We start from the raw sequence: 23,549 nt of genomic DNA on the forward strand, positions 1-23,549 counted from the left end.
CCCATTACTTCTTTTCATTTTTTTTCCTTTTCCCTTCTCTACCTTCTCTCTTTATTATTCGTTCTTCAATCTGTTGGGTGACGACATGGTACCCCTTTATCACAGATTGTGGCCTTGAGTTTATTTCCTGTTAAAACTAGCTGTTCTGGAATAAGGGGATTCCTAGCTATAGCATTAGTATGTCCCAGTAGCAAGCGAGGCATTTAATGGGTGCGTATTGCTGTTCTTAAAGTGGTTCTAAAGGCTCAAGGTTTTTTACCTTCATGTATGCAATGCATGAAGGTAAAAAATTACCTCTGTTGCAGCATTCCCTCCAGCCCCCTCTCGATCCAGCGAAGACGGTCAATCACAGTCAGTGAGCCAATGAGAAGAGAGAGGGTGCGGGGCTGAGCATCATCTCCGTGTATGAATGGGGACACAGAGCAGCGGGTGTCCCTATAGCAAGCTGCTTGCTGGAGGCCACCCGACAAGCGGAGGGGCCAGAAGAACCGGGAGGGGGCCCGAGAAGAGGAGGATCCGGGCTGCTCTGTGCAAAACCACTCTACACAGCATAGTGGTATAGACATGTTTATTTTTTTCATAAGAAAAAATAAGCCTTTAGAATACCCTTAACCACTTCCTGTCTGGCCACTTTTACCCCCTTCCTGTCCAGGGCAATTTTCAGCTTTCAGCGCTCACACTTTGAATGACAATTGCGCGATCATGCAATACTGTACCCATATGAATTTTTTACCATTTTTTTGAGACAGATAAAGCTTTATTTTGGTGGTATTTATTCACCACTGGGATTTTTATTTTTTTGCTATGTAAATGAAAAAGTCCAAAAATTTTGAAAAAAAGTGTTTTTCTTATAACATTTTGCAAATAAATAATCTTTCATCATAAATCTTGACCAAAATGTATTCCGTTACATTTTTAGAAAAAAAAAAAAAATTAGTTTATAACCAAAAATTATAATTTTTAAACACTTTTTTTTTACATTTTTATTTAATTTTTTTATATTATTTATGGGGGTTTTTTTGTTTGTTTTTTTTACATACTGTCACCCTAGCTGTACAGTGTCACCATGGTGACACTGTACTAGTTGTGGGGGGTAATTAAGATTTTTTTTTTTTTTTACAGTGATTGCTTTTACACCCATATAGTATGTAAAAGCAATCATTTCTCTTTCTCTCTGTCTGCATTCTTGCAGAGAAATACTGAGTGAGCTGTGATTGGTCACACCTTGTCACATGGTACAAGGCTGTTGTGAATAGCCTTGTACCATGTGACCTCTGTGATCATTCACAGATTTCACACGTAGTAAGCAATGATGTCACAAGTGACATCTTGCTTACTACTTTGCATGTGATCACTGATTGGCCAATCAGTGATCACATGATCGGGACCGATGTCCCGTCCGACGATCGGTGTTTCACTGTGTCCGGAGGACAGAGCGAGCACCGGATCAAAAAGCTAGAAAAGGTGGGTGCGGTTTATGAAGGAGTGGAGTGCCTGGAGTGCCACCGCCCTGCCGTTTATAAACAGCAGGCGGACGGCAAGTGGTTAAATTAACTTTTTTGCTTACCATTTGAAACCTATGTTATACCCCAAATGTTTATTCCTGGTCTGTTAATTTTTACTTTATTTTCCGCCTGCATTGTGGGATTACTATGCGACTTTACCATCTTAAGACTTCCCGACTTTATTGTTTTGAATATATAACTTTAACCACTTGCCCTGGAGAGGATTAACCCCCTTAATGACCAGGCCTCTTTTTGCTACTCGGCGCTGCACTAATTCAACTGATAATTGTGTGGTCATGCAATGCTGTACCCAAACAAAATTTATATCCTTTTTTTACAGAAATAGAGCTTTCTTTTGGTGGTATTGATCACCTGTGCGCTTTTTATTTTTTGCACTATAAACAAAAAAAGACCAAAAATATTGAAGAAAAACAATATTTTTTACTTTCGGCTATAAAACATTTATATAGTAAACTCAGTTATAAATTTAAGCCAAAATGTATTCTGCTACATGTTTTTGGTAAAAAAAAATATCCCAATAAGTGTATATTGATTGCTTTGTGTGAAAGTTTTATAGCATCTACAAACTATGGTACAGATACTGCAATGACCACTTTGAAAGCCTGAAGGGGGTTTTGATGCTATCCTGGCATTTCAGTTCCTCCGAAACTGTGATAGGTAGTCAGGAAGTGTAATGAGGAAATAAAGCTCTTTAAAAGGCTGATGGTGCTTATTGGATTTTGGGGTCCTGTACTTGGCTAGACTGTCAAAACGTCTCTCACATGTGGCACTCCCATACTCAGGAGAAGTAGCAGAATGTATTTTAGGGAGTAATTCCACATATATCCATGGCATGTGTAAGCAATAAATCATTTAAGTGACAATTTTGTGTGTAAAAAAAAAAAAACACAAACATTTTTTTGTTTGTCATTTTCCAAATACTCGTGGGAAAAAAATAAATTCTTCTATTGATTCAACATGCCTCTCAGCAAATAGTTTGGGGTGTCTACTTTCCAAAAAGGGGTCATTTTGGGGGGTGGGGCATTTTATGCCCAGCATTAGAAGTTTATGCCACACATCACTCACTCTTCTAACCACCTGAAGACCAAGCTTTTTCTGACACTTTTTGTTCACATGAAAAAAATCTGTATTTTTTGCTAGGAAATTAATTTAAACCCCAAACATTATATATTTTTTTAAAGCAAACACCCTAGTGAATAAAATGGTAGGTGCTGCAATTTTTTATGTTACATAGTACTCGCGCAATTTTCAAACGCAATTTTAAAAGAAAATACAATTTTTTTACCTTGAATGCACAAAAACACAAAATATTGGCCAGTTATTTGGTAAAATATAAAAGATGATGGTATGTCGAGTAAATGGATACCAAACATGACATGCTTTAAAACTGCGCATGCCCCGTGCAATGGCGACAAACTGCATACGTTTTTAATATCCATAGTCCACATTTTAAAAGCCTTTACAAGCTACCTTTTTAGATTTACAGCGGAGGTCTGGTGTTAAAATTACTGCCCTTGATCTGACGTTTGTGGTGATACCTCACATGCATAGTGCAACCGCTGTTTCCATACTGGCAAAAGGTTAAAACGCTCATGTACGCAGATGTGCGCAAGGGGGAGGGGGGGGGCCAAGGGTACTTTTTTTTTTTTTTTTTACACTGTCCCTTTCATTTTTATTTTTTTTTTATCACTTTTAATGCTATCACAGGGAATGCAAATATCCCCTATAACTTCAATGGGCATTGTCATATATTCTTTTTTGAGAAATCTGGGTTCTATCAGACCCTGGATATCTCCTATGCCCTTACATTATCTAATCAAACCAAGATCAGTGTGATCAGATGCTTTCCCAATTTACAAATGGTGCTGTTTATATCCTGTGAAACTGACATGATGAAATGCTCGTAGCTTCCGATTTCTTAGGCTATAGAGATGACTGGCACCATTCTGGCCTCCAATCAGCTCTATAGTCAGCTGGCAGAAACATTGGCACGGGACTGCCCGAGAAGGCCGTGGGGGAGGGGGGCATTGTCTCCCACTGCTGGTAAAAGCAATCCTGCAGCTAATTAGCAACTAGGATTGCTTTTACATGAAAGCCGATCGCCGGATGAAAAAAACGATACCAGGATGATGCCTGCAGCTGTAGGCATCATCCTGGTATCGTTTTTTTTCATCCAGCGATCGGCTTTCATGTAACAGCAATCCTAGTGGCTAATTCATTCTGCAGGATATTTCGTATAGCAAAAAATTCGTAAAACCGAACCACTGTTTCCCATAGGAATGCATTGAAAATCAATTAATCCGTTACGAAGGTCAGAAAAACAGTAAACGCTACTAAAATCTGCATGAGTTATTTTATTAACTCATGTGGCATTTTAGTAGTGAGAACCATGTGTTAATGTTTCAGCTGTCAGCGGGGTTCCCCACTGACAGCTCAATGTAAAAGAATTGCTGGCAATTTAAAAAAAAAAAAATGCAATTGTCGGCAATTCTTTTACTCACTTTCCCCCTCCAGCTAAAAAAGAGCAAGTTTATTTTAGTTTATTTCCCCAAGTTAAAAGAAACAATGTTTCCTTTCAGTTTGTTAAAAGATACAAAGTATCCTTTAGCTTCGGGGAAAATGATAGCTAATGTTGTGAGCTACAGTGAAGGAAAAAAGATGGCAATTGCATTTAAAAATCAGCACTGACATACACTTCGTATTGTGAAAAAAATTAGTAAAAAATGTGTAAAGCGAGGCAAAATTTTCAGTGGATTTTCATTTGTAAACGGAAAATTACGTTAACAGAGGCATTCGTAAACCGAGGTATTACTGTATATGCTATGATCTTTTTTTTTTTTTGTATACAGCCTGTGGACTGAATGAAAAAGAGAAGAAATCTCTGCCAGAAAAAGTGTGTGGTATGCCCACCATTAGAATATACCGCTGTGCATCCACCCACTTCTAATGGTGGGCATACATTAGGTCACACTTTGCCACATGCGCCAGTTCCAAGATTGTACAAATGTCTAAATAGTGGCACGCTTGAATAAAAATTGTCCGTGTATAAGTGGTACCCCATATGGAAAAAGGATGACACCAAGTCCCAAGCTATCTTGCCACTACTCCCCATGTAGTCTGGGCATCTGGAGAGCTCCACATGACTATCTTTTTCCTCGTAAATCCGAAACTTATAAGTATAGCCTGTTGTCATCTCACAGGTCTTCTACATCTTGACCCCATATCTGGCACACTTGCTGGGGAGAAATTATTTTAATGCAAGGTGGCCAGAAAAATTAATGAGGGACTCATCAGCGCAGATGTTTTGTTGGGGAGTATAGACATCTGCAAATTTTTGGTTATGGTGATTTGTGAGGGGCTGAATTTTGTGGAGCCGGTCAAATTCAGGGTCACCCCGAGGACGACAGAGTGTATTGTCGTTGAAATGCATAAAAAACATTTATACTCTCATATCTATGCCTGGCCATGACAGCAGAGAACACGGGCATATGATGAATGGGGTCTGTGGACCAATACAACCGTAATTCATTTTTTTTTTAGTAATGCCCATGTTGAGGGTTAGGTCCAAAAAATATTTAAATTCAGAAACCATGAGTTTCCATGCAAATGGTCTGGCAAAGTTTGAATTTGGGTTGGTGGTGATAAATTGTTGTGCATATAAAATGCTTTGATCCACAATCAATGCATACAGATCTTCCGTGAACGACAGCTTCAAAAAATCAAGGGGAGGAGTTAAATTTGCTATTTCCACCTGAATTCCGGGTTGGGCAGTGAATGGGGGAAGTACGGGTGCTGCAGAATTTGTGGGCTGTCAATCGGGATTTGCAAGCACATCCGGAAGGATACTAGGGGCTCTACAGGCCTGTGTGTGAATTCTTGGTGGTTGCGGGACAATACTTGTGCTCGCCACCGCACCAGGTTGTACTACACTTATGGGACTCGCCACGTCGCCAAGTTATACCGCAGTGCTGGTATTATTATTATACAGGATTTATACAGCGCCAACAGTTTACTCAGTGCTTTACAATATACAGTGGGGCAAAAAAGTATTTAGTCAGCCACCAATTGTGCATGTTCTCCCACTTAAAAAGATGAGAGAGACCTGTAATTGGCATCATAGGTAGACCTCAACTATGAGAGACAAAATGAGAAAAAAAATCCAGACAATCACATTGGCTGATTTGGAAATAATTTATTTGCAAATTATGGTGGAAAATAAGTATTTGGTCAATATTAAAAGTTCATCTCAATACTTTGTTATATATCCTTTGTTGGCAATGACAGAGGTCAAACGTTTCCTGTAAGTCTTCATAAGGTTGGCACACACTGTTGCTGATATGTTGGCCCATTCCTCCATGCAGATCTCCTCTAGAGCAGTGATGTTTTGGGGCTGTCGCTGGGCAACACAGACTTTCAACTCCCTCCAAAGGTTTTCTATGGGGTTGAGATCTGGAGACTGGCTAGGCCACTCCAGGACCTTGAAATGCTTCTTACGAAGCCACTCCTTCGTTGCCCGGGCGGTATGTTTGAGATCATTGTCATGTTGGAAGACCCAGCCACGTTTCATCTTCAATGCCCTTGCTGATGGAAGGAGATTTGCACTCAAAATCTCACGATACATGGCCCCATTCATTCTGTCCTGTACATGGATCAGTCGTCCTGGTCCCTTTGTGGAAAAACAGCCCCAAAGCATGATGTTGCCACCCCCATGCTTCACAGTAGGTATGGTGTTCTTTGGATGCAACTCAGCATTCTCTCTCCTCCAAACACGACAAGTTGTGTTTCTACCAAACAGTTCTATTTTGGTTTCATCTGACCATATGATATTCTCCCAGTCCTCTTCTGGATCATCCAAATGCTCTCTAGCAAACTTCAGACGGGCCCGGACATGTACTGGCTTAAGCAGGGGGACACGTCTGGCACTGCAGGATCTGAGTCCCTGGCGGCGTAGTGTGTTACTGATGGTAGCCTTTGTTACGTTGGTCCCAGCTCTCTGCAGGTCATTCACTAGGTCCCCCCGTGTGGTCCTGGGATTTTTGCTCACTGTTCTTGTGATCATTTTGACCCCACGGTGTGAGATCTTGCGTGGAGCCCCAGATCGAGGGAGATTATCAGTGGTCTTGTATGTCTTCCATTTTCTAATTATTGCTCTCACAGTTGATTTGTTCACACCAAGCTGCTTGCCTATTGCAGATTCAGTCTTCCCAGCCTGGTGCAGGTCTACAATTTTGTTTCTGGTGTCCTTCGACAGCTCTTTGGTCTTCACCATAGTGGAGTTTGGAGTGTGACTGTTTGAGGTTGTGGACAGGTGTCTTTTATACTGATAACAAGTTCAAACAGGTGCCATTGATACAGGTAATGAGTGCAGGACAGAGGAGCCTCATAAAGAAGAAGGCACGGGTCTGTGAGGGCCAGAAATCTTGCTTGTTTGTAGGTGACCAAATACTTATTTTCCACCATAATTTGCAAATAAATTCTTTCCAAATCAGCCAATGTGATTGTCTGGATTTTTTTTCCTCATTTTGTCTCTCATAGTTGAGGTCTACCTATGATGCCAATTACAGGCCTCTCTCATCTTTTTAAGTGGGAGAACTTGCACAATTGGTGGCTGACTAAATACTTTTTTGCCCCACTGTAACTGGAGACAATACAGCTACAATACAGTTCAATACAAGAGGGTTAGGAGGGCCCTGCCCCTTGAAGCTTACAATCAAGATGTATGTGAAAGACCAGGATGTACTAGGCCACTAGTACTCGCCAGTTCACCAAAAGGTAGCGTGGCACTAGTACTGGCACTCTGCTGCATATGAGAGTCATCAAAATTTACCAGCAAGTGCTAACAGAGATCAGGGCTGATTCTACGAACACTGCGGTTTTGTGTGCAATGTAACAAGTGACAGTGACCTACTGACACTGCACTTGCTGGGGGAGAAGGGGGGGGGTTAAGCGTAGGGGCTAAACGCAGGTTCCGGGGCTGATTCCGCTAATGCTGTGTTTTTGGGGACACTATACTAATGGGAATGTTGGTATAGTGCTGATCTGAGCAAAGATATTGATCCGTTCCAACACTATACTAGAAATGGAGGTTTATTGTGTATGCGCGAGGCTTCCTGGCAATCGAGGGGTTAAATGTGATTGGTGTACTGACGGGCAATCTGACGCTATCTGGGAGGGGCGTGAAAACCACGGGACCGCGAATCACGTAGATATATATGTGGTTTTGCGCACCTGTGCCACCCTGTAGCAGTATTTCTGCTATAGGGAGGTCATGAAGCGGTTACATAAGCAGTTTGTGTTCGGGCTCTTCGTCACTTTAACTGACAATTGCATGGTCATGCAACGCTGAATCAAAATGAACTTTTTTTCCCCCATGAATTGGGCTTTCTTTCGGTGGTATTTGATCACCTGTGCGTTTGTTTTGCACTATAAAAAAGACAATTTTGAGAAAAAAAAACTATTTTGGACTTTATGCTATAAAACATGTCCAGTAAAAAAAAATTAATCAAATTTCTTCATAAATTTATACCAAAATGTATTCTGTGACATGTCTTTGCTAAAAAAAAATCCCAATACGTGTAAATTGGTTTACGTGAAAGTTATAGCGTTTACAAATGGTGGTATAGATACTGGATTTTTTTTTTTTGTATACTAATAGCGGCGATCAACGACTTATGGCAGAACTGCGGTGGACATTCTGACACTGGGGAGGAACTGACTTGGGGTCACTGACATCCCCAGTGACACCAATACAGTGATCAGTGCAAAAAAAAAAGCACTGACACACTACTAATGGCACTGGGGAGGAAGGGGTTAACATTTTTAGGCAATCAAAGGGTTAACTGTGTGAAGGGAGTGTTTTCCTAGTGGGCGGGGGGTGTGTTCTTCACAGAAACACACTGTCCTGGAAAGCTAAGCTCTGCTCTCCGGAACAGTGTGCTAGAAACTGACAGGGAACAGAGCTGCATTGACAACAATGCATCTGTGCTCCATGTCAGTGTTTGCCTGCAGTCGCCGGGACACGGTGATTGACACCCCCCGTGGCCACGATCGGTGCCGCGGGCAGGGCAGTTGGGCACCTCTCATGCGCCCGCTACCATGCAAACAGGATGACGTTTATAAACGTGATCCTGCCTACAGGGGCTGCTTTGCCGCAGTAAATGTACTGTGGGCAGTCCCCTAGTGGTTAATAAACACATTGAAACAGAAGCTCGACAAGGGGATCAATTATTGTGCTGGATGCTTTTGTTTATAGGAGAGAAGTGGCCTGCTAGTTGTCTGATAGGGATACCTATGTTTAAACTTAGGAGTGATCCAACTAAATATTTAAAAAAAAATTAGGACTCCATTCAAAGCAGGTTTCATGTGTTATTTCGGTGATCTGTCACTTTTTTTCCCAGATATTGCATACGATGCTAAAATTGTCAATTCACTATCCCTTTATGCAGTATTTACCTCAAAAAGCAAAAATGCTTGGTAAATACTGTATATCACTGCATTAAAGTCAATTCACTAAAGCAAATAAATGCGGTAAATAAGTAGTGGTCCAAACATGCTATAGTTAGTGTTACTAAACCCACAATAGTAAGATCAGTGTGTATATGCAGTAAAGCATACTTGTTATACTAACTGTGGAACTTAAGGGGTCAATCCTCCGCGTTGTGTAAAAAGAATGTTTGATCCGGTCTTCTCTGATCCTCCCCTTCATCCATGTTCCCTATTACATCTCCTGATAGAACACAGCTTCAGGGACACTCTGCACATGCTCAGTTTGGTGTGTACTGCTAGTTCTTTTTCTTGGGAGGGCACGTGTGATCAGCACTGTCCAGAGGGTCAGGGGTTATGCAGTCTCATAGGACAGTGAGAGGAGAACGAAAACTCCTGCTGCAACTTTTAACCAATGCTTAGCTAGACACTGATAGAAATCACAAGACTGCTGTATACTGTTAATGAGAAAAGGTATTTTGCAGTTTATATTTACTAAAATAGTTGCATTTCCATATTGTGTACTGAGGGAGACCAGATATAGTGAATGCAGGGTACTGGGTTTAGTAACATTTTAAGGGATTGGGTTCATTTTAGCTGGTTGCCAGCATCCTTAACAACCAGTAAATATCACGGTTGTAAAAGTGGAACTGCATTGCATCTGAGCACTAAAAACCAAAAATGCTTTTTTTATTCATTGTTAATATTCAGAGAAAACTCACCCATCCCTCCATGTCTCAATGCTTTATTTTGCTGAGAAATCACTTTGAAAAACACTCCCTAGTATTTCTGGCAGTGGCCATCTTGAATAAGGGCAGATTATTCATTTAGCATTTACTTCCTGGAATCTGTTTGCCCTTAGCGCAGGCATTGGCTGAGCTGAGTACCCTCGTTCCTCTCCTGAAGACTGCTGGGATGTATGACATCATTTGTCTAGGCATGGAAACCAGGAAGTAACTGAAGAAATAAGGTGTCGGGAGGCTTGCGCACACACTCGCGCGCGTGTGTGTATGTATGTGTGTGTATATATGTATATGTATGTATGTATATATATATATATATATATATATATATATATATATATATATATATATGGCACACAATTGTTGGTTTGCACAGGCCCGTTTCAAGACCTGTGAGTGCCTCCCAACACATCTGGCTTATGTATGCTGACTTACTGCGTGCACCTGAGAAATAGTTTTTTGTGTTTTTATTTTTTTCAGGTTGTAAATTGTGAAGCTTCTGAAGACTTAAAAAGCCTGGAGCAAGGGTAACTGATAGCATGATTATGTTAACAACCCAAAACACACTGCCCAGTATGCTATGGGTAAACAACATCTACTGTTTTATTCTGCTTCCTACTTTTGTTTCTCTGACACTACTTCCCCAGTTAGCTAAAAGTTGTCTGTACGCCAAATGCTTGTGTATAGCATAGTGGCTGGGCATAGTTCGAGGCCTGTAACCACTGTCCCACCGTGGTCTCTCTAGAAGTATGTAGGTACTTTAAGGCTTTGGCGTTACTTTCACAGACATTGATTTTGTGATTCTCAAGCTTTAAAAACGCCACGTACATTTCAGACATTAATGTCTCTAACTCTAAGGATATTTTATAACTGGATGAATTCAGAATAGAAATACTACTAGCTGGCTACAAAAAAACATTTTTCAGGCTTTAGTTTCTTCCAGTATGGTTTACAAAGTTCTCACTTATTGTGGGCCTGAAACTATGAAAGTGCCACATTACATGTTTAATTTTCTTAATCATATATGGGAAAAAACAAAAGCTGTGTGAAAAGCCTGGTACATCCCCTTCCACTCCTATCATGCCTCAGTTTTTGCTAGTGTCCTTGGAGAAAGGGCATCTCTCCTCTGCGAGAAGAAAACCTTTTCTTAGTTTATATCAAGTGCTGTAAAACCAGAAGGGGCTATATTCCAGCTTTAAAGCTGGTTCACACCATAGAAATGCAGTCTGGATGCGTTCCGGTTTGCGTATTTTTGATGTGTTCTGGTTCATTTTTTTCACCTATCTCTTTCTTCAACTTAAATAAGGACATGTGCGTTCCAGTGCATTTTACTGCGTTCCAGTACAGTTCAGTGCAGAAAAAAAATGGAGCATGTTCTATGTTTTTTCTGGAAATGGAATGCACTGAAATCAACTGCACTGGTGTGAACTATGCCATTGGAAACCAGGTAACCTACTATCAATGCGTTTTTGATGCAGAAAAGCAGTGCACTGGACTGTATGTGGTATGAACTGGTCCTTACTGCGGAGCCACTGTCTGATGTCCTTAAGTGCCAGTTCACACTTATGCGAATTCTATGCAGGTTTGATCCAGTCCAAAAGGCATAGATTTGCATGTCCTTTGAAAACAAACCTTGTTTTCAATGAAGACCGTTCATATCCATACAGTGTAAATCTGATCCAGTTAAAAAAGGGTCCCGTATGAGCTTAAAATTATTTTAAAGACATTTTAAAAATAACAATCCTATCATACCTACCTGGTCTGTACTATGGTTTTGCACAGAAGAGCCCCGATCCTGCTCTTCTCCAGTCCCTTACTGCTGCTGCTGGCCCCTCCCGCTGAGTGCCCCTAGAGAAAGCAGCTTGCTTATGGGGGCACCCAAGCAGGCTTGCTCCCGAGCTGCTGCTCTTCATGTCCATTAACACACACACACAGCCACTGCTAGGCCATGCCCCCTCTCTCTCCTCATTGGCTCACTGACTGTGGTTGATAGCAGTGGGAACTAATGGCTCCAGCTGCTGTCTCAGCCAATGAGGAGGGAGAGTCCCCGGATAGCTAAGGCTCTTATGCACATTGCTGGTTTGCGCTGAGACTCAGGTAGGTATTGGCGGTATGCTGCACAGAGAAGGTTTTTTACCTTCATGCATAGGATGCATGAAGGTAAAAAACCTTGAGCCTTTACAACCACTTTAATCCGTTCCGGTGAGAATTCATCTCCATAGACTTCAATGGGACTAGTTTGAAATCGCAATCCTGTGTGCACATCCATGCAAATCCAGCTGTTTTTATTCTATATCTCTCCTCCTGCTCCTCTCCTCCTCTCCTGTCACTAGTGGGTTGTTAAGGAGTGGGACTGCTGCGTTCTTAACCAATGATTCAGCTGTCAGCAGGTTTCTCTGCTGACAGCTTAATGTAAACAAAAGAAGCGTGGGGTCCCCCACCCAATCCTTACCAGGCCCTTTAGGTCTGGTATGGATTGTAAGGGGAACCCCACGTGGCATGGAGGTCCCCCCAAATTACATACCAGACCCTTATCCAAGCATGCAGCTTGGCAGGCTAGGAAAGGGAGGGACGAGCAAGCGGCCAACTCCCTCCTGAACATTATCAGGCCATTTGACCTCAACATGGGAAGGGGGGAGGGTGCTTTGGGCTTAGGGTTCTTCCCCACAATCCTGGGTGGTGGTCGTAGGGGTCGACAGGCAGAAGGCTTATTGGAACCTGGAACACACTGGTACTGCACAGTGTTATAGCATTTGGATTTATCGGGATGTACCTTGCTACGGTTATACAGTGGGGCAAAAAAGTATTTAGTCAGCCACCAATTGTGCAAGTTCTCCCACTTAAAAAGATGAGCAAGGCCTGTAATTGGAATTACTTTGCTATAAGCAAGCAAGCATTTACCTGAATGACATTGATTCATTCAGGGGTTTTTTTTTTTTTTTTGTGCTTAGCTGTTATTTGGCCACAGCTAATCACATCACATGTGCATGTGATTAGCTGTGACCATTCACAGCTAGACACTAGTATACAATGGATGGCATGAGTGAAGCCATCCATTGTATACAACTGTCATGTGCAATCACAGCAGGTCACATGGTACCGGCAACGGTCGGTACTCAGATCTGTTTTCGGCCGTGTCCGAGGTATACGGCCGGTGACAGATTGCGCCGCTGCACGGCTCTGCAAGCGCGAAAAGTGTGCATGTGCAGGCGGACGCCATATGGCGTCCACCCGGAACGCTGATGACATTTGCTGGCCGCCATTCTGCCATAGGGCGGGCAGCAAATGGTTAAAAGGACTGCCACCATAACCTCTTCGTAAAAACTCACAAGATTGTAGGACCTCACAGCATAATAGAGGGGTCAATACGCATTTGTACACTTGTGTGGCTGGCATACAGGTATCCTAGATCCTCGGTCCTCCTCATCTCCTAACATTAAATCACTCCCGGTCACAGTACACTATAAAGAGAGAGAGGATATTTCAATGGTGCATTACCCTTTTATTAAAACTGATTCATCAAGCAGCAGATGCACTTGTTGAGGGCATGTTAAAGTGGACTTTTATTCCATCGTCTGTTCATACATTCAGTAAGTTTTAACAGGTGGATTTTCAGGCCTCTTTTGGTTTTTTGCGGGCCTGTTAGTCTTCCTATGCTTTGTTACTCATCCCTCAGTTGGTCTGCTTTTGGACATACCAATGTACCTGAATACCTATCCTGTGTACAACAATGGAAGATAAAGAAAATAAGATTTTTCAGTACTATTGCTTGCTAACAAAACTGAGGCGTGCTGAGAGTGAGACAGGTCATACTGAGCTGTACTTGCAGCTTTTGTTTTGCCAGTTTCCATTCTACTGATGGTAGCAGTATAACCCAATGTACCTAAATACTTTCCATGTGTTTGTAATTTACTCCAAAAAAGGATCGTACAGTAGATCAAAAATCCTATTTTCCTCCTTGATGCATAATGATGCCTTCAAGTAGGGGTGTACTTAAAAACCTTTTCTGTGCTTCCTGGCTGCTGCCTGCCAAGAAGACCTGATGCTGACCAGTACAAATATAGGTATTTTGGAACATAATTTCACCAAATATTTAAAATAAACCTTTACTGAGAGATACATGGGGCTGCCATTGCCGACCTCCTCCTAAGAATGTTAGTTGCCAGCCTTTTTCTGGCATCACCTCCCCTGTAAACTAGCATACAGTAATTTGGGAAATCCTCTGCATATTCCAGTTCTGGTGAGTTAATTTGCTTATCACTCCTATTGAGTAAATAAGGATGGTTTTGAGTTAATGGCATATTTGAAATCCATTATAGTTTTCTGAGGTACAAATGGTTTATTTATGATAGGTTATTGGAAGAAGTACTTTGCTTTATCAACTTAGTAGCAAGTTCAGTGGAAGCAAATGTGAACAAACCGACAGCAAAATTCTGGCGAGCACTCCTTAACAAAACTTATGAGCTACTAGATAAGGTGAGCCTACCTTCCTTTTATTCTGATACATGCAGCAAATTTGTTGTGCTTCAATATATTTTAAATGGATATCTTAATGTGCTTCATATCATTTCAGGTTAATGCTTTACTGCCCACAGAAATGTTTATCCCAGTATTACGTGGTCTCCTGACTAATCAGCTTCCATCTGTGAGGCGTAAAGCAATGGATATACTAAACAACAAATTGCAACACCAAGCCCATTGGCAGGAAGAACAGGTGAGGGGTGTTTTACTAATTTGTATACCAGTGGCTGTGTTAACATATTTAAAAAATCAATTCCGCGCTAGGTCAAAAAATGTAATGTGTATACCAGCAGCCACTATATAATTGTGATACCGATTAACTTTAAATAAACAAAAGCTGCACTAATTAATAGTTAATCTTACAAACATATAAATAAATTATATAAAATCTATACACAATCCCATGTGCTGGTCACTAGCTGCTCGCCTCAATCATGTATATACAAGCACCTTGCTCTTTAACTAGGCTGCAATAGCTCTCCAGATGTGCTCGGGAATTTAATCACCAGGCATCTCCACTCTCTAGAAAGAAATTAACAGTACCTCCAGTGATATAGTGCTCAAAAAGAATTTAAAATCCTCATTGTGTAGTATATGAAACACTGCATTTATTAAAATATCCAGAGGAAATCTACTCACGTCTTCCAGTGCAGAAATCATGTGCACTGGAACGATTGCCTGTTTAAAACAGTGTTGTCAACTTAAGGAACAATATCAGTATGGATTTCACATGCAAGTGTCCTTCCTGCCTAACATGCTGACATCATCCAACTACGCCCCCAACATGTTTTGCCACACCCACTTCAGGTCCCTCATGGGGAAATGAGCACCTCATGGGGTTTTTGGACACTGAGCACCTTTTGGAGTAGATCAACTAAACTGTAGATTGGACTTTTGTACATGTTACATTTTATTCACCTTTATATATGGACTTTACTTTGTGGTATTTTTAGTGATCTTAGTGATTTTAGTGTGATCATTGATACATGTAAAACGCAGGGCTAGACAAATTTGCTTTGAATCTAGGGGCCAGCTAAAAAAAGTTAGGAGACAGGTTTTTTTTGTTTTTATGGGGGGGGGGGTTTAGCATGGCTTGGGTTGTCAACGCCCAGGGCAAAGACACTTCTGGGCAGCAAGGTTAACGCAATGTGATTTGCCGTGTGGAAATCACGGCAAAACTGCACCATGTTTTAAGTGCTATTGAAAATAATGGCACCTGAACCTGTGTTTTGCGATTCAAGCGATCCTGCCACGTTCCCAAAACACCCTGGTGTGAATGGAGCCACCCTGGTTCACACACATGCAATTCTGGATGCGTTTCCAAATTTCGGATTCGTATGACAGACTAGATATTTGTTCATGTTGAGGTTGTTCACACAGATGTGATCCACACGCATTGTGTTTTGAGTGACATTAAGGAAAGGGTCATGTGCGGCATTTGTAGCTATTGTATTCCAGATCAGCAAGTGATAGAGTAGAGTGGCGGGGGGAGATAAGTGTTTACATAGGATTGTTATTGACAGGAGTTTTTGCATTGAAGTCAATAAAGGAGGCGGTTTTTGCATTGAGGTCAATAGGAGAGGCTTTTTTGCATTGAAGGCTATGGGGGAGGCGTTTTTTCACTGAAGTCATTGGGTGGGTCGGGCTGGATAGTGTTTGCTGCACTGACTCCGGGTTCCCAAACTGATTGACGGGGCGGCCGGGTGCTGCAGTGTGGAATTGTTACACCACTTCACCACGAAGCCTTTAGGCTTAGATGTGTACAGCCTATCGCATTAGGGCATGGGTGCCCAACCGGTGGCCTGCAACCTCCTGCTCTGGGATGGCGGGTCGGCAAGCCCAGATCGTGTGTTGCCAACTCGCTATCCCAGAGAATCAGTGTTGTGAATAGAGGCAGCAATATAGGAAGCACATGGCTGCAGAGTGAGAAGAGCCGCATAAGCCAATGCTTCTTGTAAAGCACCGACTCCTATTACAGGTGGAGTGATACCAATGCACACCGCCTGGGACAGCAACAGCCAGCGATACCTGAAGAAAGGGTAATTCCTGAATCGAAGACTGTTATTAAAGGTCAGTTTAAAAATCGCAGTGTATGTATAGGCATATCTGTTCTGCAGTGGTTACTTACCTATGGGTTTGATGTGCTTTCTGAAAGTGCATCAAAATTCCTGAATGTAGGAGTTTTGCTGCTTTCATAAAGTGCACCACACCTGTAGGCTATAATAGAAGTCTATGGCAAAGTACAGCTAACCCGCAGGAAAGCCACAGGTGCAATTCACTGCACCCACGGTGCAGGTTAAACCACAGCACATCAGTGTGAAAGCAGCCTTAGGCCCCGTTCATGCGATCGGTTCCACCTGTCTGTCGGAACCAATGGCACCCTCCATTCACCTCTGTGGATCGGCAGATGGAAATGGATATGTCCATTTACACCCACCTACCTCTAGTCTAACAAAACTGAAGGGGATCTGTCCCCTTATGTCTGGAGGGATCAGTGGGCCCATAGAGTAGAGCGGGCTGGGCATATGCAGTGTCATCTGCCCACGACTGGTTACCAATTCGCTTAAGTGGCCCTCACACTTCAAAAGATTTGGCACCCCTGCATTAGAGGGTGCACCCCAAAGCTCACACATGTGTGTGCGTGTGTGTGTGTGTGTGTGTGTATATATATATATACATACACACTCACCGGCCACTTTATTGGGTACACTTGTTCAATTGCCTGGTAACACAAATTGCTAATCAGCCAATCACATGACAGCAACTCAGTTCATTTAGGCATGTGGACATGGTGAAGACGACTTGCTGAAGTTGAAACAGAGCATCAGAATGGGAAAGAAAAGGGATTTAAGTAACTTTGAACGTAGCATGGGGTTGTTGGTGCCAGACGGGCTGGTCAGAGTATTTAAAAAAAACTGCTGATTTACTGGGATTTTTAAGCACAACCATCTCTAGAGTTTACAAAGAATGGTCTGAAAAAGAGAAAATATCCAGTGAGCAGCAGTTGTGTGGATGAAAATGCCTTATTGAGGTCAGAGGAGAATGGGCAGACTTGTTCGTGATGATAGAAGGGCAACAGTAACTCAAATAGCCACTTGTTACAAGAAAGGTATGCAGAGTACGCACAACGCGTCAAACCTTAAAGCAGATGGGCTACAGCAGCAGACCACACGAGGTGCCACTCCTGTCAGCTAAAAACCGGAAACAGAGGCTATAATTTGCGCAGGATCATCAAAATTAGACAATAGAAGATGGAAAAACATTGCCTGGTCTGGTGAGTCTCCATTTCAGCTTCGACATTCAGAAGGCAGGGTCAGAATTTGGTGTAAACAACATGAAAGCATGGATCCATCCTGCCTTGTATCCACGGTTTAGTCTTTTGGTGGTGGTCTAATTGTGTGGGGAATATTTTCTTGGCACACTTTGGGCCCCTTAGTACCAATTGAAAATTGCTTAAATGCCACTGCCTACTTGAGTATTGTTGCTGACCATGGGAATCTCTTTATGACTACAGTGTAGTCATCTTCTGATGGCTAATTCCAGCAGGGTAATGCACCATGTCACAAAGCCATCTCAAACTGGTTTCTTGAACATGACAATGAGTTTACTGTACTCTAATGGCCTCCACAGTCACCAGATCTCAATCTAACAGAGCACATTTGGGATGTGGTGGAACCTGAGATTTGCATCATGGATGTGCAGCTGACAAATCTGCAGCAACTTGCTTGATGCTATCATGTCAATATGGACTAAAATCTCTGAGGAATGTTTCCAACACCTCGTTGAATTTAGTCCCCAAGAATTAAGGCAGTTCTGAAGGCAGAAGGGGATCCAACCTGGCACTAGCAAGGTGTACCTAATAAAGTGGTACATATACCATTGTGCTCAAAAGTTTGCATACCCTGGCAGAAATTGTGAAATTTTGATATTGAAAATATGACTGATCTTGCCAAAAAATGCTCTTTTATTGAAGGATGATGATCATATGAAGCCATTTATTATCAAATAGTTGTTTGGCTCCTTTTTAAATCATAACGATAACAGAAATCACCCAAATGGCCATGATCAAAAGTTTATATACCCTGGAATGTTTAGCCTTGGTACAGACACAGAAGGTGGCGCACACAGGTTAAAATGCCAATTAGAGTTTAATGTCCCACATCTGTGGCTTTTTAAATTGCAATTAGTGTCAGTGTATAAATAGTCAATGAGTTTGTTAGCTCTTACGTGGAAATACTGACTAGGCTAGATACTGAGCCATGGGGATCAGAAAATAACGGTCAAAAGTCCTGCGTAACAAGGTAATGGAACTTTATAAAGATGGAAAAGGACCATAAAAAGATGTCCAAAGCCTTGAATATGCCAATCAGTACTGTTAAATCACCTATTAAGAAGTGGAACGTTCGGGGATCTCTTGATGCCAAGCTCAGGTAGACCAAGAAAGATTTTAGCCATAACTGACGGAAGAATTGTCTGGGATTCAAAGAAAAACCCACAGCCAACCTCAAAAGAAATACAGGCTGGTCCGGGAAAAGATGGTGTGGTTGTTTTTAAGGAGTACAATACGGTGATACGTGAATAAAAACAAGCTGTTTGGTCGAGGTGCCACAAAGAAGCTTTTACTGCACCAATACCACAAAAAAGCCCAGTTACAATATGCCTGACAACACCTTGACATGCCTAACCAGGCCTTTTTGTGTTATTGATGCAATAAAGGCTTCTTTCTGGCACCTCGACCATGCAGCTCATTTTTGTTCAAATGTCATCTTATTGTGCTCCTTCAAAACAACCACACTGTCTTTTTCCAGAGCAGCCTGTATTTTTCTTGTGATTACCTATCGGTTTCCCTTTGTATCCCGAACAATTCTTCTGGCAGTTGTGGCTGCAATCTTTTTTAGTCTACCTGTATTTGGTTTGGTATCAAGAGTTTTGAAGGAGCACAATATGATGTCAGCATTGATGATGATGTCTGCATTTTTCTTTACATACTTAAACATTTTCTGTATAAACTTGAATATGTTTTCTGTGCATCACTAAACTAATATTTAGTTGTATAACCACAGTTTATGAGAACTGTTTCACATCTGTGTTGCGTGGAGTCTACTAACCTCTGGCACCTTTGAAAGGTATTCCCCCCAGAACGATTGCACTACATTCCACAATTCCTCTGCATTTCCTGGTTTTACCTCAAACAACATTTTTTATGTCACCCCACAAGTTTTCTATTGGATTACAGTCCGGGGATTACGCTGGCCACTCCATAACATTAATCTTATTAGTCTGGAACTAAGATGTTTCAACTTCTCGTTGTCTTGTTGAAACACCCATTTCAAGCCATTTCAAGGGCAATTCCTCTTTGGCATAAGGCAACATGACCTCTTCAAGTATTTGGATGTATCCAAACATAGTCATGATCCCTGGTATGCGATAAATAGGCCCAACACCACAGTATGAGAAACATCCCCATTTCATGATGCTTGCACCACCATGCTTCACTGTCTTCACAGTGTACTGTGGCTTGAATTCAGTGTTTGAGAGTCGTCTGACAAACTGTCTGCGGCCCCTAGACCCAAAAAGAACAATCTTGCTTTAATCAATCCACAAAATGTTGTGCCGTTTCTCTTTAGGCCAGTCAATGTGTTCATTGTAACCTCTTCAGCACATGTTGTTTTTTCAAAAATGGGACTTAATGCCAATAGCTTGGCTTCACATAGGTGTCTTCTAAATTTCTACAGTACTCACTGGTAACTTTAGACCTTTTTGATCACCCTGAAGCTGATCATTTGCTGAGCCTTTGCCAGTTTGGCTATTCGATCAATTTGAATGGTAGTTTTCCGTTTTCTTCCATGTCTTTCTGGTTTTGGTTGCCATTTTAAAGCATTTTGCGTACCTCTCTTTGCTGCAAGCGCACCGCACGGTGAGCTCCCAGCACACAGGCCGGGATGTCACTGGTGTCTAACGATCGGGACCCAGAACTCTCGCTTCCGGATCACCTGATAGTCAATCAGAGGCTATCACAGTGATCAGTCACTGTGAAGCCCACCCACCTTGTTTTCTCTCCAAAAGGACAGAGAGAGATGCAATTTATCGCTCTACTCCATTCAGAGAAAAAAAGTGTCTAAAATAAATAAACAAATACCTAGATCAAGGTTTGATCTAGGTCTGTGCCAAGGTTAGTGTTTGAGTCAGGGTCAAGGGTCAGGTTTTTTTTTAATTTAATTAGTATCAGTGGCAGAATAAAAAAAACAAATTGCACACTATCGCTTCTGGGCTGTACTACGGGTACAAACTACGACTAACATACACACGTGGTATCGATGCGATTGTCAGGAGCAGGAGAAATTATTTTGTGGTGTTCTTTGGTGGTAGGTTATGATAGTAGCAAGAAATGCACAGCTAAATTTTAAAGTTTTGTTTTGTGTTCTTTTTTTTTTACTATTTTGAACCAGTTTTCCTTTACTTATAAAATAAAAAAAAATCAGGAGATATCCATTACAATTTACCACCAATTGAAAGCCCAAGTTGTCCTGAAAAAAACAAGGTATAATGCACCTATGTATATGTACAGTTTTGCTAACATCTCCTGTACTGTGTCTGCAGTCTCTGGCCATCTCCTGTACTGTCCGCGGTCTCTGGCCATCTCCTGTACTGTGTCCGCAGTCTCTGGCCATCTCCTGTACTGTGTCCGCAGTCTCTGGCCATCTCCTGTACTGTGTCCGCAGTCTCTGGCCATCTCCTGTACTGTGTCCGCAGTCTCTGGCCATCTCCTGTACTGTGTCCGCAGTCTCTGGCCATCTCCTGTACTGTGTCCGCAATCTCTGGCCATCTCCTGTACTGTGTCCGCAGTCTCTGGCCATCTCCTGTACTGTGTCCGCAGTCTCTGGCCATCTCCTGTACTGTGTCCGCAGTCTCTGGCCATCTCCTGTACTGTGTCAGAGCTGAGGAAGAAGGCATGTCCTTCGAAACGCGTCAGCTGTACTGAGTGGCTTCCTCCATGATGGGATTCGCATTGGCATCTTGCCTTTAAAGTCCCTTTGAGGACTTGCATGCCTGTTTTTATTCGCTGTTTGTGAGTACCATTCTTTTACTAAATAAATTTTGGTTACTGAGGTAATGCGCAAGGTTGGTGCGCTTCTTTTTGTTGTTCTTCTTCACATCCCCTGTACTGTGTCCACAGTCTCCGGTCATCCCCTGTACTGTGTCCGCAGTCTCCGGTCATCCCCTGTACTGTCCGCAGTCTCCGGTCATCCCCTGTACTGTGTCCGCAGTCTCCGGTCATCCCCTGTACTGTGTCCGCAGTCTCCGGTCATCCCCTGTACTGTGTCCGCAGTCTCCGGTCATCCCCTGTACTGTGTCCGCAGTCTCCGGTCATCCCCTGTACTGTGTCCGCAGTCTCCGGTCATCCCCTGTACTGTGTCCGCAGTCTCCGGTCATCCCCTGTACTGTGTCCGCAGTCTCCGGTCATCCCCTGTACTGTGTCCGCAGTCTCCGGTCATCCCCTGTACTGTGTCCGCAGTCTCCGGTCATCCCCTGTACTGTGTCCGCAGTCTCCGGTCATCCCCTGTACTGTGTCCGCAGTCTCCGGTCATCCCCTGTACTGTGTCCGCAGTCTCCGGTCATCCCCTGTACTGTGTCCGCAGTCTCAGGTCATCCCCTGTACTGTGCCCGCAGTCTCAGGTCATCCCCTGTACTGTGCCCGCAGTCTCAGGTCATCCCCTGTACTGTGCCCGCAGTCTCCGGTCATCCCCTGTACTGTGTCCGCAGTCTCCGGTCATCCCCTGTACTGTGTCCGCAGTCTCCGGTCATCCCCTGTACTGTGTCCGCAGTCTCCGGTCATCCCCTGTACTGTGTCCGCAGTCTCCGGTCATCCCCTGTACTGTGTCCGCAGTCTCCGGTCATCCCCTGTACTGTGTCCGCAGTCTCCGGTCATCCCCTGTACTGTGTCCGCAGTCTCCGGTCATCCCCTGTACTGTGTCCGCAGTCTCCGGTCATCCCCTGTACTGTGTCCGCAGTCTCCGGTCATCCCCTGTACTGTGTCCGCAGTCTCCGGTCATCCCCTGTACTGTGTCCGCAGTCTCCGGTCATCCCCTGTACTGTGTCCGCAGTCTCCGGTCATCCCCTGTACTGTGTCCGCAGTCTCCGGTCATCCCCTGTACTGTGTCCGCAGTCTCCGGTCATCCCCTGTACTGTGTCCGCAGTCTCCGGTCATCCCCTGTACTGTCTGCAGTCCATTGGTTCAGAATATTTTTTTTCTTGTTTTTCTTCTCTAAATTCTCCTCTAATTATTACCGTATTTTTCGCTCCATAAGACGCACCTGACCATAAGACGCACCTAGCCACCCCCCCAATTGTGTTTGTACAAGAAACACACTTCAAAACAGATTGTATAACTAAATTTTATAATTCACGTTATCCAGTGGTGTATCATACTTCCGTGAGGGAGTTTAAATCCAGGGGGGAGTCCTCCATAATCTCCAAACGTGTCCAAGTCTCTCTCTCTGCATGTAAAGTGGATCCCAGCCGTCATTTCTTGTTTTTGAAAGGCAAAATAGGTCATAGACCGGTGACTCTAGCTAACATCTACTTCCTAAATGAGGGACAGGTTGGCTTCTTTTGGGAGCTGTTCCTACAGCTGGCTGAATTCACAGAAGGCCTTTTAATTGTTGGAGGCAGCTTCAACATCATCTTTCCTTGAAAGGAAAAAGAATATCTGGTGGAGAAGTCCAACAAAGGGGACTTCTCCACCGGATATTCTTTTTCCTTTCAAGGCCCTATGCAAAATTATGACTTACCTTTCAGATCTCTCAATTCATGATTCTTGGCCTCTACCCATCAAAGACTACACTTTTCTCTCCTCTCCACAGTAAAAGTACTCATGCATTGATACTTTTTCCATTCTCAAGCGAACTTGCAATGTCTAACTGCTGCCCCTATTGAACCTATGGTCCTTTCAGACCACCACCCTGTTTCTTTGACTCTGACATTCCCTGACCAGGAATTCAGATCAAAGTTGTGGAAGCTGAACTCCTCTCTTTAGTGACCTTCTGAACTCCTCTCTTTAGTGAACCCCTTTGTTTCCCTATCAGCAGGGAAGCAAAAGTGGGAGACTGCTAGCCAGGTCTTTACATGCCAAACGAGCGGCATTGCAGATCCATTCCATCAGAGACAGAGCTGGTGTGCTCCACCACAACTCAAGATCAATCTCCCGACAATTCCAAATGTATTTTGAATCCTTATACACCCTGTTCCAAATTATTATGCAAATGATATTTTTCTC

The 23,549-nt window shown here is 42.9% G+C and overlaps 1 protein-coding gene across 1 annotated transcript in view; it reads left to right on the forward strand.

The window, feature by feature from the left end:
* HEATR1 (HEAT repeat containing 1) overlaps positions 1-23,549 on the forward strand; it is a 387,031-nt gene that overhangs the window by 238,315 nt on the left and 125,167 nt on the right. The window contains exons 23-25 of the mRNA XM_089660010.1: positions 10,232-10,278; positions 14,104-14,227; positions 14,325-14,465. Coding sequence (XP_089516136.1) covers positions 10,232-10,278; positions 14,104-14,227; positions 14,325-14,465 — 312 coding nt within the window. The remainder of the gene's footprint in view (positions 1-10,231; positions 10,279-14,103; positions 14,228-14,324; positions 14,466-23,549) is intronic.

Source organism: Staurois parvus, unplaced genomic scaffold, assembly GCF_062004578.1.
Source record: "Staurois parvus isolate SC_StPar_1 unplaced genomic scaffold, SC_StPar_1.0 ptg001196l, whole genome shotgun sequence".
NCBI lineage: Eukaryota > Metazoa > Chordata > Amphibia > Anura > Ranidae > Staurois > Staurois parvus.